This window comes from Podarcis tiliguerta, assembly GCF_965153285.1.
Source record: "Podarcis tiliguerta genome assembly, chromosome: 13".
Taxonomy (NCBI): Eukaryota; Metazoa; Chordata; class Lepidosauria; order Squamata; family Lacertidae; genus Podarcis; species Podarcis tiliguerta.
Window position 1 is genome coordinate 33,117,690 of NC_139546.1, and position 14,910 is coordinate 33,132,599.

Consider the following 14,910-nt stretch of genomic DNA (forward strand, 5'->3'; position numbering starts at 1 on the left):
AGGGGTGGTCTTAGACATAGGAGCCAACTCCTGGCAGCCAAGTTCCCTTCACCCCCCCCCCCAATAAAACATTTGAGGAGGCCAGCTCCACGCCCCACCCCAATGGATAGCTGTTGCCATTCAAATGGTGTGTGTATGACACATCTTGTGAATGATTATGTGAAGCAGGGCTTAAACACACACACCCCTCATATTTTGTTCAAGTTGGCACCTCTGGTCTTAGAAATGATTTTTGTAAATTGCTCTTTAAGCCTTTTGAGGCTAAAGGGCCTGGCATAAATGCTGAAAATAAGGAATTATGAGCTCAATTCTGCTGTCCCTCTGGCACTACTTACTGGCAAGGAAATAAAAATGGTGCAATCGCCCACCAACTTCCCTCTCTTTTCCTGTTACCAGAAAGCGCCTTTTTGATTGTCTGTATGGTGGTACCTCGGGTTAAGTACTTAATTCGTTCCGGAGGTCCGTTCTTAACCAGAAATTGATCTTAACCTGAAGCACCACTTTAGCTAATGGGGCCTCCCCCTGCCGCCACATGATTTCTGTTCTCATCCTGAAGCAAAGTTCTTCACCTGAGGTACTATTTCTGGGTTAGCGGAGACTGTAACCTGAAGCGTATGTAACCTGAAGCGTATGTAACCCAAGTTACCACTGTACTGTACTGTTTGTCTGTACTGCTTGTTCTAGTCAGGTCTGGCTAGAATGCCTGTGTTTTTTGGTGAGGTATTTTCTCTTGCCTCCAGTTTCTTGTGCTCCAGGACTGGGTTTCGTCTGCTGCTTCCTGGCCTTGCTGTGCAGATTTCACCATGACCATATATTTTGTGGAGGTTAATGTGGGCTTGAGTAGTGATACCCTACGACATCTGCAAACAGAGAACACTGATTCCAACCCCTGTTCTGCTGGGGAAAGTTGCAATGATTACCAGAGCCTCTTCTAGCCACAGAAGTACACCAGATACCACTTCAGCTACTGAGCGTAAGAAGGGCCTGCTGGATCAGGCCAATGGCCCATCTAATCCTGCATCCTGTTCTCACAGTGGCCAACCAGATGCCTGTGGGAAACCAGCCAGCAGGATCTGAGCACATGAGCTCTCTCCCTTCCTGCGCTTTCCAGAACTGGTAGTCAGAAGCACTGCTGCCTCTGATTTGGCAGCAGAGCAGAGCCATTGTGGCTAGCAGCTGTTGCTCATAACCCCATCAAGGCCTCTTGGTTTGAGATTGAGGAATTAAAAGAGGGGAGACTCACAAAGGCTTTTGCAGGGCTCTTCCCTTTGCAGTCCCCATCCTATTCTGATTTTTATAGGGGTGGGAGAATACAAGAGAAACTCGCTGTTGAATTTGCTTGCAAAATTCAGCTTTCTTTCTCCCTTCCTGGTCAAGTGGCATTGAAAGGAGAAAAATAAAAGAGCATTGACAACAGATCCTGTCCTATAGGGCTTGGCAAAAGTGTGTTTGAATCAGCCCTCTATTAAGGAGACAAATAAAATGATCATGGGTTGTGGCCAATTAAAACCATTTCAGAATAAGTCTGTTTGAAAGCATTGGACCTAATTTAGCCACGGCTATCCATTTAAATGACTCTACTTTGCATAGAACTAACCTCATAGTTTAAGATGTACACAAACAAAATTCACTTTAGTCCTTCCATTTGGTTTCATTACTTATTTTATTGAAATCAGCCAAAATGTCCACTCCAGGAATGTTGTGGAGAAAATATCAATGGGTAGCAGAAGGATGTTCTTACAACTCTGTGCGGAAGACCAGGCTGCTGTCCCCTAACAACCGTAGACAGGCATCATCAAACCGCTTACTTTGTGCCGCTGTGAAGTGCTCTTTCCAGTCTCCTACGGTGCCTATAGACAGGAGACACAATTCAGAAAAAACTTCCAGTTTACTAGTCACCTTTCCTCCTACTCTAATCTAGTGTGTTCCTATTTTCATGGAACCCTCTCTTCCATATTCGCTTGTCTATCATTTCCTTCAACGTATCCCCACAGAATCCCAACTGGATTGCAGAGGATTCTGGGAAGTTTCCTAGGGTAAACACTCATTTTTTATCAGGCATCATCACTGTCTTCCTAAAACAGATATTATGATCTGTCTAGAGCACACACTGCATGACAGTCTTGGGTTTCATCTCCATGTCAGTGCTGCTGAAGCATTACTTTCCTCCAGTCCTCTGGAAGCTGACAAAAACCAGTTTTCCCACACCACTGCTTATATTGTCCGTCAGTGTCCATCCACATGACCGATATCATACTATGGGAAGCAAGTCCAATTCAGAAAAGTCTCTTGCACCTTTAATTAGAAGCTTCCTCACAGTGGAGATGCAAGTTTATTGAACTTACCCTTAATTATTCTATTATTATATGGTACATCTATAACACTGCTGCAATTCTGAAACTGAAAGTGTTTGCTCCCTGAACGCTTTCAGCATCATCCCAGTACCACAATTCCCCTCTTCTCTCCAATGTGAACTAGAACCCAGCATCTAATCCCCACCACCACCAACAACATACCTTTTCGCATGAAGGGTGACACAGTTTGGTCAAAGATCAAAGACGGAATGGAGCTGTAGTTAGTCATTGGGTTTACTTTCATGTTCTCAAACATTGTATGCTGCACAATCTGGTTCACAACTGGATCAGGGAGTTGTAGGCCCAGAAATTGGGCTACTTTCCGGATTTCCCGGGCCGGGTCCTAAGGAAGAGATGAAACTGAAGATTTGGGCTGTAATTGTGCTTCTTGATTGATTGGGGCCCACAGTTGCAAGCTTACAATATCAGACTCATTGGCCACATTCTCACAGGCAAATTAAACAGATCTCCTAGTTTTTTGTGGATTACTGTAATTGAGCAGCATAAGATACACTGCCCAATAACACACCATTCCGTAATTCTTTGACAGAGATAAATAAATGTGTAGGCCTTGGCTTCCCATTATGGCTAAAGGAGGCACTGTGATTTTTTTGCTCGATAACTGGGCACATGACCAGCAAGCCAATGTTGGCCAGTGATCATGGCTTGGCAGGGAGCTACGAACCATGATCACAGTAGGCCTCCTGCTTTGGTTTTCTCACTTGTGCTAGGAAAGCAGAAATAGCTGGGCAGTATGTGTGGGATGCCCAGCCTCATATAACCATCATGCTTAACTAATTAATACATGAAAGGGTTAAGACCATAGAGTAAGCAGTCCTGCCAGGCTTAGCTAGGTCACCAAACTCTTTGTTGTTCCATTCCACCATGTGAACCCTACCAGTAAGGAGGTCTAAGCTGGATGCTCCAAGCTTAGACTGTGTGGTTTAAGCAAGCCATATTTGTGTTTCTATACAAATGATTTGGAAACATTTACCATTTGGGAACCTGAGTTATACTTCCTGTCTTTTTCTTGCTGCTGAATGGAAAAGCACATGAAACCATTTTTAACTTACAAAACATGTGCTCTCTTTCTATACTAAGGGAAGTTGTGAACTTTGGAAGTAATTTAGAAGGGTATATTTTAAGGTCTAACAGCCTATATCTCCATGCTTTATTTTGCTGCATATTTTGTGATTTTAAATCTTTGCTGGGGATCTCTCACCAAAGAGTACTTGTCCCAAACCTGGATCTAGGCATCCAGGAATTCTTCTTCTTTAAAATTATACCCTATATCTATCTATTCTTTTCCCAAAGCCAACAGTGTGTACCAGCAGACTGCTCAAGCATGCCAAACCACAATAAATCAGGAGGTGTGCTGTGCAAATGCAGCAATTGCTTGGAGCAGTTTAGCAACAGAGTGCTTTCATGGCTGAAAACACTACATACTTTGAGAGAATGCTCAGGGAGCATATCCAACTAGATGAGCAGCCTTCTATAATCTAGATGAAGTACCTTCTAACACTGAAATGTTATTATTGTCTTTCAAGGCCAGCAGCTGACTAATCCTTCTCCTCACCTGCCTTACCCTTCAACTCTCAATTCTACGTTGATTGGATGGATTCTTATCTTTTAGTTTCTCTTCATTTCCTTTATTGAAATGCTTTGTGTTTATTTCTGAAGCTCTTTGTGACTGCCTGGTTTGCGTTATAGCCAGACATGCATGCTAATTAGACATTGGGGCCCTCAGAAATTACATTTTAGACGGAGCCTGGGATCTAGTAACAGCTGTTCTTTTCACATGGGGGACCAGAGGCCTCGTTTTAAAGCACTTTGGGATCCTATTTCATGGAATTGTGTAAAGTTCTGAAATGACAATAAGAAACTGGGGCTGCTTAATTCTCTGTGGGCGGGGAGGAATGTGTGGTGAGTTTAAGCCAAGCTGGCTGCAGATTCAGATAGTTAATTTCCTCCAGTCTTCTTCAAGGTCCTCGGCTCGGTTGCATTGCTGAGAGGGGGAAGTGAATCAGATCAGCCCTGGGTCACTTCTTGTTTTATCCTCACAGAGTTCTGCAGAAGAAGAAAGTTCTGCTAGCTAGAGCTATCAGGGATACTGGAGTGGGGAGAAACAGCCGGAAGTGGCATGGGGCAGGAAAGGCCCTTGTTGCCTCTTGCTTCCTGCCCCCCCCCCTCACATCCCAGGCAATCTCCCAAATACCAAATTAGACTCTTAGTTTGGAAAAAGAACGTACAAAGGTTTTGATTCTACTCAACCCTTGCTGCCTCTTGCCTCCCGCCTCAAATCTCTCCAATACTGCAGTGGAAGAGACTCTTGAAGAGGTTTGGAGAAAAAAAATCAGCAAGAAGAGCTTCAGGGGGCTAATTTGATTCAGTTCTCTTTTCTCAGCAACTAGGCTGGTTCCCGTTGCAGCTAGACATCAGTTGAAGAAAGCTGGGAGAAAGTAATTTTCTTGATCTACACAAAGCACATGCACCCACCCCGACACACAGAGAGCACGCCAATGTCCCAGTCTGTTCTTATGGTTACAGCTCCTGCGCAGTTCTGTTAAATCAGGGTTGTATGAAAAGAACAAAAACAGCCTCCCACAAAGCAAACTGTAATTTAATACTGTGCCAGCTAATTAAGGGAAGGGGGTGATTAAGCGGAGAGCCAAAAAAGCATACCCAGGGTATTTTCTGCCAAACTCTGCCCAGTGGTGGAGACAGCAAGTAGAAGGACAGCAGTAAATATGTTGAATAAGAAAAAGGGGTGGGTGCCAATTGCAAACAGAGGAAAATCAGGTCAGCATGACCTGGCTGCAAGATAATGCTTCCTTCTGGACACCGCCTAACTCTAGGGGACCAGTCTCTTTTTCTGAATGCTGTATAGTAAAGCAGATGAATCTGACCTTTGCAGAGTTTGTAAGAAAACCGTTTTAAAGCTACCAAGCATGTGGTCTTTTCCTATGCTAGGGGAAGAGGGAAGTTTTGGAACTCTCAAGAGCATATTTCAAAAGGTCTAGCAACCTTTATTTCCATGCTTTAGTTTGCTGTGTATTTTGTGATTTTAAATCTCTGCTGGGATTCTTTTACCAAAGAGTACTTGCCTCAATCCTGGATCCCGGTATCCCGGAAGTCTCCTTTCTATATACCTTTTTTTTTTTCTTGAACCAATTTGGAAGACACCATGTTGGGGGTGGCATAATTTACCCTCCATTTTCCCACCCCACATTTCAATAAGCTTGCAATTTGAGTTAGATGTCCCTTGACTCCCGGGCCCCAGGAAAGGGCATCTTTCCTGCCCAACTTCATGCTTAGGCTCCATCTGGACCGTGTGTGTGTGTGTGTGTGTGTGTGTGTGTAAACTACTTACCTCTTTCATGTCTTCATAAAAGAGGTACAGGATTCGGTAACGTTCTTTGGCCTCCCACCATCCACGGACATGATCAAACCATGAGCCCCAGGCAACTGCAAGGAGACGCAAAAGGAGAAGAAATGCTGACACACACACATAAATCAGCACATCAAAATGTTCTGCAAACTGGCACCACTTTTTGCCCTCTACTTTTCAGAACTAATTAATTGAAACAGAAATGCAATAGAGCCCCAATGTAGTGGGGGAATCTGTCCCCACATGATCTGCTCCATGTCTTCTCGGTCACTGTCCAGGTGTTAAATGTTGGTGAACTACCTTGAAATCTCCTCCTGCATATAGCCACCCTAGAGCCTGGATAGCTCAACTGGTTAGAGTATGGTGCTGATAATGCCAAGGTTGCTGGTTTGATCCCTGTATGGGACCACTGCATATTCCTGCATTGCAGGGGATTGAATGAGATATTATTATTATTTTATTTATACCCTGCCCATCTGGCTGGGTTTCCCCACCCACTCTGGGCGGCTTACAACCAAATATTAAAAACAATACAGCATCAAACATTAAAAATTTCCCTAAACAGGGCCACCTTCAGTTGTTTTTTAAAAGTAAAATAGTTGCTTATTGCATTGACATCTGCTGGGAGGGCGTTCCACAGGGCAGGCGCCACTACTGAGAAGGCCCTCTGCCTGTTTCCCTGTAACCTCACTTCTCACAGGGAGGGAACCGCCAGAAGGCCCTCAGCGCTGGACCTCAGTGTTTGGGCTGGACGACGGGGTAGGAGACACTCCTTCAGGTATACAGGACCGAGGCTGTTTAAGGCGTTAAAGGTCAGCACCAACACTTTGAATTGTACTCGGAAACGTACCGGGAGCCTTGGGGTCCCTTCCAACTCTACAATTCTAAGATTCTCCCTTTGATGGCTCTTTGTTTTTAAACCACACAATGAGCGGATAGCCCTTCAATCATAGGTTTATTTGAAACATAGGACAGGCCTCTTAATCTGGTTTTCACATAACCTTCCCTATATATAACTTATAACAGTGCAGAGCTTTGCAGGTGAACAAGAGTAATTCCCTCCTTCTGCTCATGTGTATCTCGTGTGGGGAACAGTAGCTTTCATCCCTCTCTAGTACAGCAGAGGAGATCAAACAAGGTCTTGGCCTGGACTGAAAGCTTGCTCAGACTGATGCACACTTTATTTTCCCCTGTTTTGTATTTATGTATCCTCCACTCAGTGGCGTAGCGTGGGTTGTCAGCACCCGGGGCAAGGCAATTAATTCCGCCCCCTAACCCGGGGCAAGGCAAGTAATTTGCGCCCCCCCCCCCGCTGCTCTGTCCCTCCCCCAGATAGTCCCTCGCTCTCTCTCCGCACCGCACCGCACGCCTGGCACCCTCCCCTCCACAGTGGGCGGCGACCCGGCAGCTCGGATCAGATTCGCACAGCCAGCACTGCAGTGAGAGAGAGTGAGTGAGCCAGGTAGGGGCAGAGAGCTGCGAGTGCAAGCGCCCCCCCCCATGTTGCGCCCGGTGCGGCCGGCCCCCCCTGCACCCCCTATGCTATGCCACTGCCTCCACTCACTCTTTCCCGTGAGGAAGTTCTCCAGAAACTCATCCCAGCTTCCTGGCTCTGGCATCCCCTTGTTCATGCGGTGGAAATGGAAGTAGGAGATTGCGTTGTCCTTGGCATTCCTGGCAACATAGATGATCTGCAGAAAGGGGGGGGGGGGCCAGGAGTCTGAATGCGAAGCCTTCCACTCACATCCCTTGTTCCACCTTGTGAACTTTCTGCCCCCTCCTTTTTAATTTTTGGGGAGCTGTGCCGTTCAAGGAAAAAGGGGCCCCCAACCTTTTTGAAACCTGACTGTCCATAATATTGAACCTCTTCACCTGCTCATAGGCCCCCTCTCCTCTCCTTTGCGTTTCACACAGCCCAAGGGCTGAGCACGGAAACTGAGAGAGGTTCCAGGACTAAACTTTGTCATATTAAACCCATTGACCCCAACAGACCTTGCAGTTCTGTTCCCAGAAGGAAGGTGGCAACAGAGGGACTGGGAGGTGGGATTTGAGCGTTCGTGGAGAGGGCATTACCTCTGCGTCGTCCAAGCCTGAAACATGAGAGGGTGTCATTCAGCCTAGACGTGAGGATGAAACCCTTCCCCCCCACACACATGTCCACTATCTCTCTGAAGCGGCACCCATTACTCACCACGAGGGAAAGGTTTTGGAGGGAACAGGTCTATGAAGGGAATCCGTTGATGGATGGGAGCCTGGTCACATTTCTGAGGGTCTCCTCTATGCTGGATCATGCTCACAATTTCCTGTATCCAGGTAGTCCCTGGCAGGAAGGGTTGGAGGAGAAATATGGAGATCCAGTCATTCACCCATTGGCCTCCAGTCGTCCAAGTTCTACATCTCCCCCCACATTGTTATCTCTTCACCACCAGGACAAAGCCCCTTGTTTCTCATCTCTCCATTTACCTGCTTTGGGGTAAGTGCAAATGAGAAGGTCATCAGGCCGAGCTTTGAAGGCCCAAAGGCGCTGCCAGTTATCTGCCGTGTCTTTGAGGCAAGGGATGCCGTCAACGTCCACGAGCTCTGTGCGCTTGATGGGCTCCATATCTTCCCACCCAGTTTTGTGATCCATCACCTGGTGGAGCATGAAAAGAAATAATATGAGATAAGTCAAACCTGCATCAAAATGTTGCAGAGTGGTCTCCCCATCTTCCGGGTCTCCCCCCTTTCCCTGGATACACCATCCCAGTTTCCCTCCCCCCCTCCTCCTTTTTTATCCTTCCCACCTTGAATTCAGCCAGTGCTTTGCTGCCACTGAGCCTGCTCAGACCTTATAGGACTGTTGGAGGTTCCCCGAAGCTTACAGATACCTCTCTCGTGGGTACAGGCAGTACAACTGGTGAACGAAACTGCTCTTAGCGTATAGGATCCTTGTGCTTTCCACCCCAACACAGCCGTGCCCGTTGGCAGGCAGCCACATGTTTGCCTACTGCTCTCTTGTGCCATCTATCTGAAGGAAGCCGAATGAGATCCCCACCTGACAGTTTCACTCCTGTGAAGCAGCTTCTTGTGAGCAGCTTCTTCCTCCTTTCTGCCTCTCTCTTGTTCTCTGCGCAGCTGGAGAAGCTGTTTTTCGGAGAGAGCAAAGTCCCTGACTGAACTTCCTGGCGTGCGAGTTGCGGGCACTCTGCCAGTACTTTTCTGAGGTTACAGTTTAGATTTTGTAATAGTGTGGTGATCTAATGTGTGTGCGGCTCTTCATATGTGAGGATATCGTGTTGCATCTACTGCCGCAGGGCCTGATTTTTCACCCAATGTTCTTTAACCCTCTATAGCAAATATCCCTGCAGGAGAGGCCAGGTGACCCCCTGGTAATATACTCCGGCATTTCCTCTAGGGGGCAGGGCCCTTTAGCGATTCATATTACGGCAAGAGATCCTTCGTTCCTGTTTTACTACAGAAACACATTTTTTTAGGAGTTAATACAGTTCTTTTTTTTAATTTTAATTTTATTAACATATAAAACACATACATATACATTTACACAGTTACACAATACAGTTCAGTGAATAGAAGATCCAAGGACTGCATCCCATAATCCCCCAAGATAGATTGTAGCTTCCTGACCAACCTCAAACCAGCCAAGGTGTTATTGTGTGTTGTTAGTAATTGTAGAAATGTATCAGGTAGGATCTAGGTTCCGTGGCAATTTTCTGGAAGACATCAACAAGATTTGGGGCATTGCTCATAAAAAGCTGGGTGGTCATATATTTGCTATGCAGCATTTCTTTGATATCACTGCTCGGTCTATGAGGCCATTTCAGTCATTTCATGCCTAGCATTTATCCAGTCTTCTTTCCCCCCCTTTTTACACCATGGTTGTTGGTTTATAACATGGATGTATGTTCTGTATAATATTGCTATGAACTTGGCTAGAATAATAAACTTATGATTGACTGAAAAACACACCTTTCTTTATCCCTTCCTGGTCAATTGACATGGAAGGGAGAAAGAAAGGAGCCAAGACAGCTGATCCCACCTTACAGGGCTTGGCAAAGCAGCCTCCCCCCCCCCAAACCCCCCACTTTAAAGGAAGCAAAGAAAACAGAATCAAATGAAAGAAGGTTCAGTCTAGCGGGTTATATCCAGCTTCTACTCAGAGTAGGCTTACTGAAGTCAGTGGAGCTACGGTAACTTAGTTGTGTGCACGAAATTCAGAGGGTGTACTGAGGGTAGAAATAACAAAGGGTAGAACCCCATAGTTTCAGCTTGTTCCTTCCTTATTTTATTGAACATAGGTAAAATGTCTGCTCCAGGAATGTTAGGGAGGAAGTCTCAACTGGTAGCAGGGAGATGTTCTTATAACTGTGTGCGGAAGATCAGGTTGCTGCCCCCCAATAACCGTTCACAGGCATCATCAAACTGCTCACTTTGTGCCACTGTGAAGTGCTCCTTCCAGTCTCCTACTGTGCCTATAAATAGGAGACATGATCCAGAAAAAAATTAGTTTCGTATTTGCCTTTCCTCCTACTCTAATCTAGTGTATTCCTGTCTACATGGGACCCTCTCTTCCTATCATTTGTCTATCATTTCCTTCAACATATCCCCACAGAATCCCAACTCAATTGCAGAGGATTCTGGGAAGTTTCCTAGGGTAAACTCTCATTTTTATCAGGCATCATCACTGTCTTCCTAAAACAGATATTATGATCTGCCTAGAGCACACACTGCATGACAGTTTTGGATTTCATCACCATGCCAGTGCTTTCTTCACAATGGACATGCTGCATTAATGAACTGACCTTTAACTTTACCATTCTGAAGGGGTACTTCTACAGTGCTTCTAAAAAATTCCCTCTGATATGAGCTGGAACTCAGCACCGTTCCTGTCCCTCACCCCAACACACCTTTTCGCATGAAGGGTGACACAGTTTGGTCAAAGATCAAAGAAGGTACGGAGCTGTAGTTAGTCATTGGGTTTAGTTTCATGTTCTCAAACATTGTATGCTGCACAATCTGGTTCACAACTGGATCAGGGAGTTGTAGGCCCAGAAATTGGGCTACTTTCCAGATTTCCCGGGCCGGATCCTAAGGAAGAAATGAAACTGTTGTCAGGGAAGATTTGGGCTGTGATTGTGCTTCTTGATTGATTCGGGCCCTGAAGTCGCAAGCTTACAACACCAGACTCATTGGCCACATTCTCACATGATGATAAACCGGACCTCCTGGCCATAGGACCAAACTCCTGGTGACGAGGTCCCTTTGGCCACCCCAATAAAATGTTTGAAGTCACACACACACACCAAAGTTGATGGGCATTATCATTCAAATAGTGTTTGTGCTTGTGATCAATTGTGTGGGGCAATGCTTAACTGTCCCACCCTCCAACTATTTTATTAAAGTGGGCACCTTTGTTCCTGGCTTATTGGGGTTTACTGTGAATGAACAACATGGAATGCACTGTCCACTTGCTTGCAGTGTTAGAGTACAACACGCAGTTCTCTCCTCCTGCAATAACCTTTCAACCAAGGGGTCAAATCTCCTTTGGCCCCAGGAATGGGTGTCTTTCCTGCCCCATCTCATGCTTGGTTCCCACTCGATGCATACATGCATGCATGTAAACTGCTTACCTCTTTCATGTCTTCATCAAAGAGGTACAGAATTGGGTGTCGGTCCTTGGCCTCCCACCAGCCACAAACATGGTCAAACCAAGAGCCCCAGGCAACTGCAAAGAAAGAGAAGAGCAGGAGGAAAGGATGATCACACTGCCCAAAACGAGGGACTGAATCACAAATGCAAAAGAGAGGGAGAACAGAAAATATGGCACTGATCTGCATGAAATTTCGATATGGTGACTAATGTGCATCAGAACTAATTCCTTTAAACAGAAGTACAATCAGTTTATTCCTGTGATAGACCAGCAGTATCTCACTGTACTTGGGAAGGCAGTGACCAGGGGACCTGCTATGTGCCTGCAAAGTCTGCCCTCCAGGTGCCAGCTGTTGAATAGCAACCTAAAGTCCCCTCCTACTCTCTCTTTTGATGGCTCTGAATATTTAAACAAAACAGGGCTTTTTCAGGGGGAACTTGCTGGAACTCAGTTCTGGCACCTCTTAGGTAGGTTCCGGAAACTCTCAGGTGGGCGCCATTGCTATTCTAAGAGAAAGAGGGAGGTGTTCATGGTGAGTTCCGGCACCTATTTTTCTAGAAAAATAGCACTGAAACCAAGCTTATTTCTTATTTATTACATTGTCACTACCTTTTCCTTCAAGGAGTGCAAGCTGGTGTGCATGACTCTCCCCTGAACATTATATACTCACAGCAAGTTTGTGAGGTAGGTTGGGCTGAGGGACAGTGATGGAGTGGACAGCCCTTCAGATAGAGGATGCTTTCAAACAGAGGGCTGTCTTCTGTAAAATTGGCCACATGACTACCCTATGCATGTTAATCTGCCTTGCACTCTTCTCCCCTAAATATATCCCATAACATTTCAGACTTGGAAGAAAAATGGTACAGAGCTTTGCAGATTCACAAAAGATACCCCATTCCTCTGGTAGGCTCCAAACCCCTCCAAAACTGCTGGGGGTGAGAACTTGACACCCTGGCCCTGAACCCAGAGAGTGCTCTGACTGACCCAGACTTTCTTTCCTCCTATTTTGTATTTCTGTAGCTACCTGTACTCACGTTTTCCTGCAAGGAAGTTCTCCAGAAACTCGTCCCAGTTTCCTGGCTCTGGCAAGCCCTTGTTCATGTGGTAGAAATGGAAGTAGGAGACTGCGTTGTCCTTGGCGTTCCTGGCAACGTAGATGATCTGCAGGAAAGAGGGAGGAAACCCAGGAGTCTGAACATCAAGCTTTTCACTCACTCACCTTGTTCCACCTGGTGCCCTTTGAGGAAATAGAGGACTCCAACCCGCCTGAAAACACCCAAATGAAACCTGGCTGGTCCATAATATTGAGCCTCTTCACCTGCTCATAGGCCCCTTCTCCTCTCATTTGTGTTTCACATTGCGGGGAATTGAGCCAACGATTTTACTAGACCTTGATTTAGATTAAATTCATTGACCCCGCCCCACTTGCTCTGACCTTACAATTCTGTTCCCAGAAGGAAGGAGGCAGCAGCTGGACTGGGAGGTGAGATTTGAGTGTGCGCGGAGAAGGTATTGTCTCTGCTTGTTCCAAGCCTGAAACACCAGAGGGTGACAACTGGCCTAGAGGTAAGAATAAGAAACCCTTCACGTGAACTTTGGAAACTATGGATACATATTAGATAGATTATAGGAAAAGATGCAGGAATAAGATACAGAAATATAGAAACAGAACCCATGGAGGGAGAGGTCCGAAGGTTTTATTTTTATTTGAACAGATATGTTTGTTATGTATAAACTTTATGAAAAATCAAAAGAAAAAAGAAAAAAAGAAACCCTTCACTTCTCATCCATTGTCTCTCTGAAGCAGCACCCATTACTCACCTCGGGGGAAATGTTTTGGAGGGAACATTTCTATGAGGGGAATCCGTTGATGGATGGGGACCTGGTCACATTTCTGAGGGTCTCCTCTATGCTGGATCATGCTCACAATTTCCTGTATCCAGGTAGTCCCTGGCAGGAAGGGTTGGAGGAGAAATATGGAGATCCAATCATTCACCCATTGGCCCCCATTCCACCATGCTCTACAGCTTCCCCCCCCCCCCATGTTGTTGCATCCTCACCACCAGGACAAAGCCCCTTGTTGAGATCTCGTTTCCCCATTTACCTGCTTTGGGGTAGGTACAAATGAGAAGGTCATCGGGCCGAGCTTTGAAGGCCCAAAGGCGCTGCCAGTTATCTGCTGTGTTTTTGAGAAAAGGGATGCCGTCAACGTCCACCAGCTCTGTGCGCTTGATGGGCTCCATACCTTCCCACCCCGTTTTGTGATCCATCACCTGGTGGAGCATGAAAAGAAATAATATACCGTAAGTCAAGCATGCAACAAAATGTTGTGGAGTGACCTGCCCCTCTTCAGGTTTCCATCCCTTTCCCAGGACACACCGTTCCAGTTTTCCTCCTCCCAGTTTTTTATCCCTCCCCACCTTGAAGTCAGTAACTGAGCACACTCAGACCTTATTGCACTGTTTTAGGTTCCCCTCCTTAGTATCGCTCCCACCCTGAAAGGACTTTTGAAGAAGAAGAAGAAGAAGAAGAAGAAGAAGAGTTTGGATTTGATATCCCGCCTTTCACTCCCCTTCAGGAGTCTCAAAGCGGCTAACAATCTCCTTTCCCTTCCTCCCCCACAACAAACACTCTGTGAGGTGAGTGGGGCTGAGAGACTTCAAAGAAGTGTGACTGGCCCAAGGTCACCCAGCAGCTGCATGTGGAGGAGCGGAGACGCGAACCAGGTTCCCCAGATTACGTGACTACCGCTCTTAATCACTACACCACACTTGCTAACTTGGAGGTTCCCTAAAATCTACAGCTACTTATTTCTGCATGGATGGTACCACTGGTAAATGAGCCTGCACTTCTTATACAGGACCACTGTGTCCCCCACCCCTATACAGCCATGTCCCTTGGCAAGCAGCCATGTGCCTCCTGCTCTCCTGTGCCATCTACCTGAAAGAAGCCTGTCAGTTTCACTCCCGTCTTGATCCTTTCTTCCTTCTGCCTCTCTCTTGCTTTCTGCGCAGACCAAGAACCTGATAGTGTGTATTTTTTCTGAGAGAGCAAAGTTCCTGGCTGTGTTTGCTTGAGTGCTGGAGGTGGGCATACTGCCAGGACTTTCCCGAGGTTACTGTATAGAGAGCCCTTGATGGCCATTGGCAGCCCAAGAGAATTGTCCTTTATTCCTGCCCAGAGGTGTGAACAGAGACAGGGATTTATAAGGTTGCCAAGGGAATTGGAAGTTATGTACCACAAATAATTTTTGGGTCTTTGTTGTGAGGCTTGGGATAGCTGAGGAAGAAGCAGAATGATCTTGGCTGGCTGCCTGAAGGCCGGTGGGGAGAGATGCTTTGGACTCCAGTGCTGCCATGCCTCAAGCTAACATATGTAGAGTGGGTGGCACCCATGTTGGGCAGGCTTTGCTCTATGTGCATTCATTAAAAGAATGGGAAACCTCCACACAAGTCTTAAAGAGGGGCCATTGATTCTGGGTACAGGGAAGCCTGCTTTTGTAAACATCCTCAAGCATCAGC

The 14,910-nt window shown here is 46.3% G+C and overlaps 1 protein-coding gene across 1 annotated transcript; it reads right to left on the reverse strand.

Annotated features, from left to right (window-relative positions):
* Positions 1-1,644: 1,644 nt before the first annotated feature.
* LOC310662211 (uncharacterized protein) lies at positions 1,645-14,548 on the reverse strand. The gene is made up of 16 exons (XM_083408985.1): positions 14,330-14,548; positions 13,494-13,662; positions 13,211-13,339; positions 12,825-12,949; positions 12,424-12,550; positions 11,370-11,464; positions 10,647-10,827; positions 10,102-10,211; positions 8,777-8,865; positions 8,206-8,504; positions 7,934-8,062; positions 7,735-7,832; positions 7,307-7,433; positions 5,725-5,819; positions 2,517-2,697; positions 1,645-1,850 (listed from the first exon to the last, which is right to left on the reverse strand). Exons 1-16 carry the CDS (start codon positions 14,531-14,533, stop codon positions 1,738-1,740), a joined length of 2,271 nt encoding a protein of 756 aa, XP_083265111.1. The 5' UTR covers positions 14,534-14,548; the 3' UTR covers positions 1,645-1,737.
* Between the last annotated feature and the right edge of the window lie 362 nt (positions 14,549-14,910).

Coding starts and splice junctions, on each gene's coding strand:
- LOC310662211 (XM_083408985.1), bottom strand. CDS start 14,533: ATGGCCATCAAGGGCTCTCTATACAGTAACCTCGGGAAAGTCCTGGCA. Junction 11,465..12,423: donor GAACTTCCTTGCAGGAAAAC/GTGAGTACAGGT, acceptor CTTTCTTTGCAG/TTGCCTGGGGCTCTTGGTTT. Junction 8,063..8,205: donor TTGCACTTACCCCAAAGCAG/GTAAATGGAGAG, acceptor CCTTCCTGCCAG/GGACTACCTGGATACAGGAA.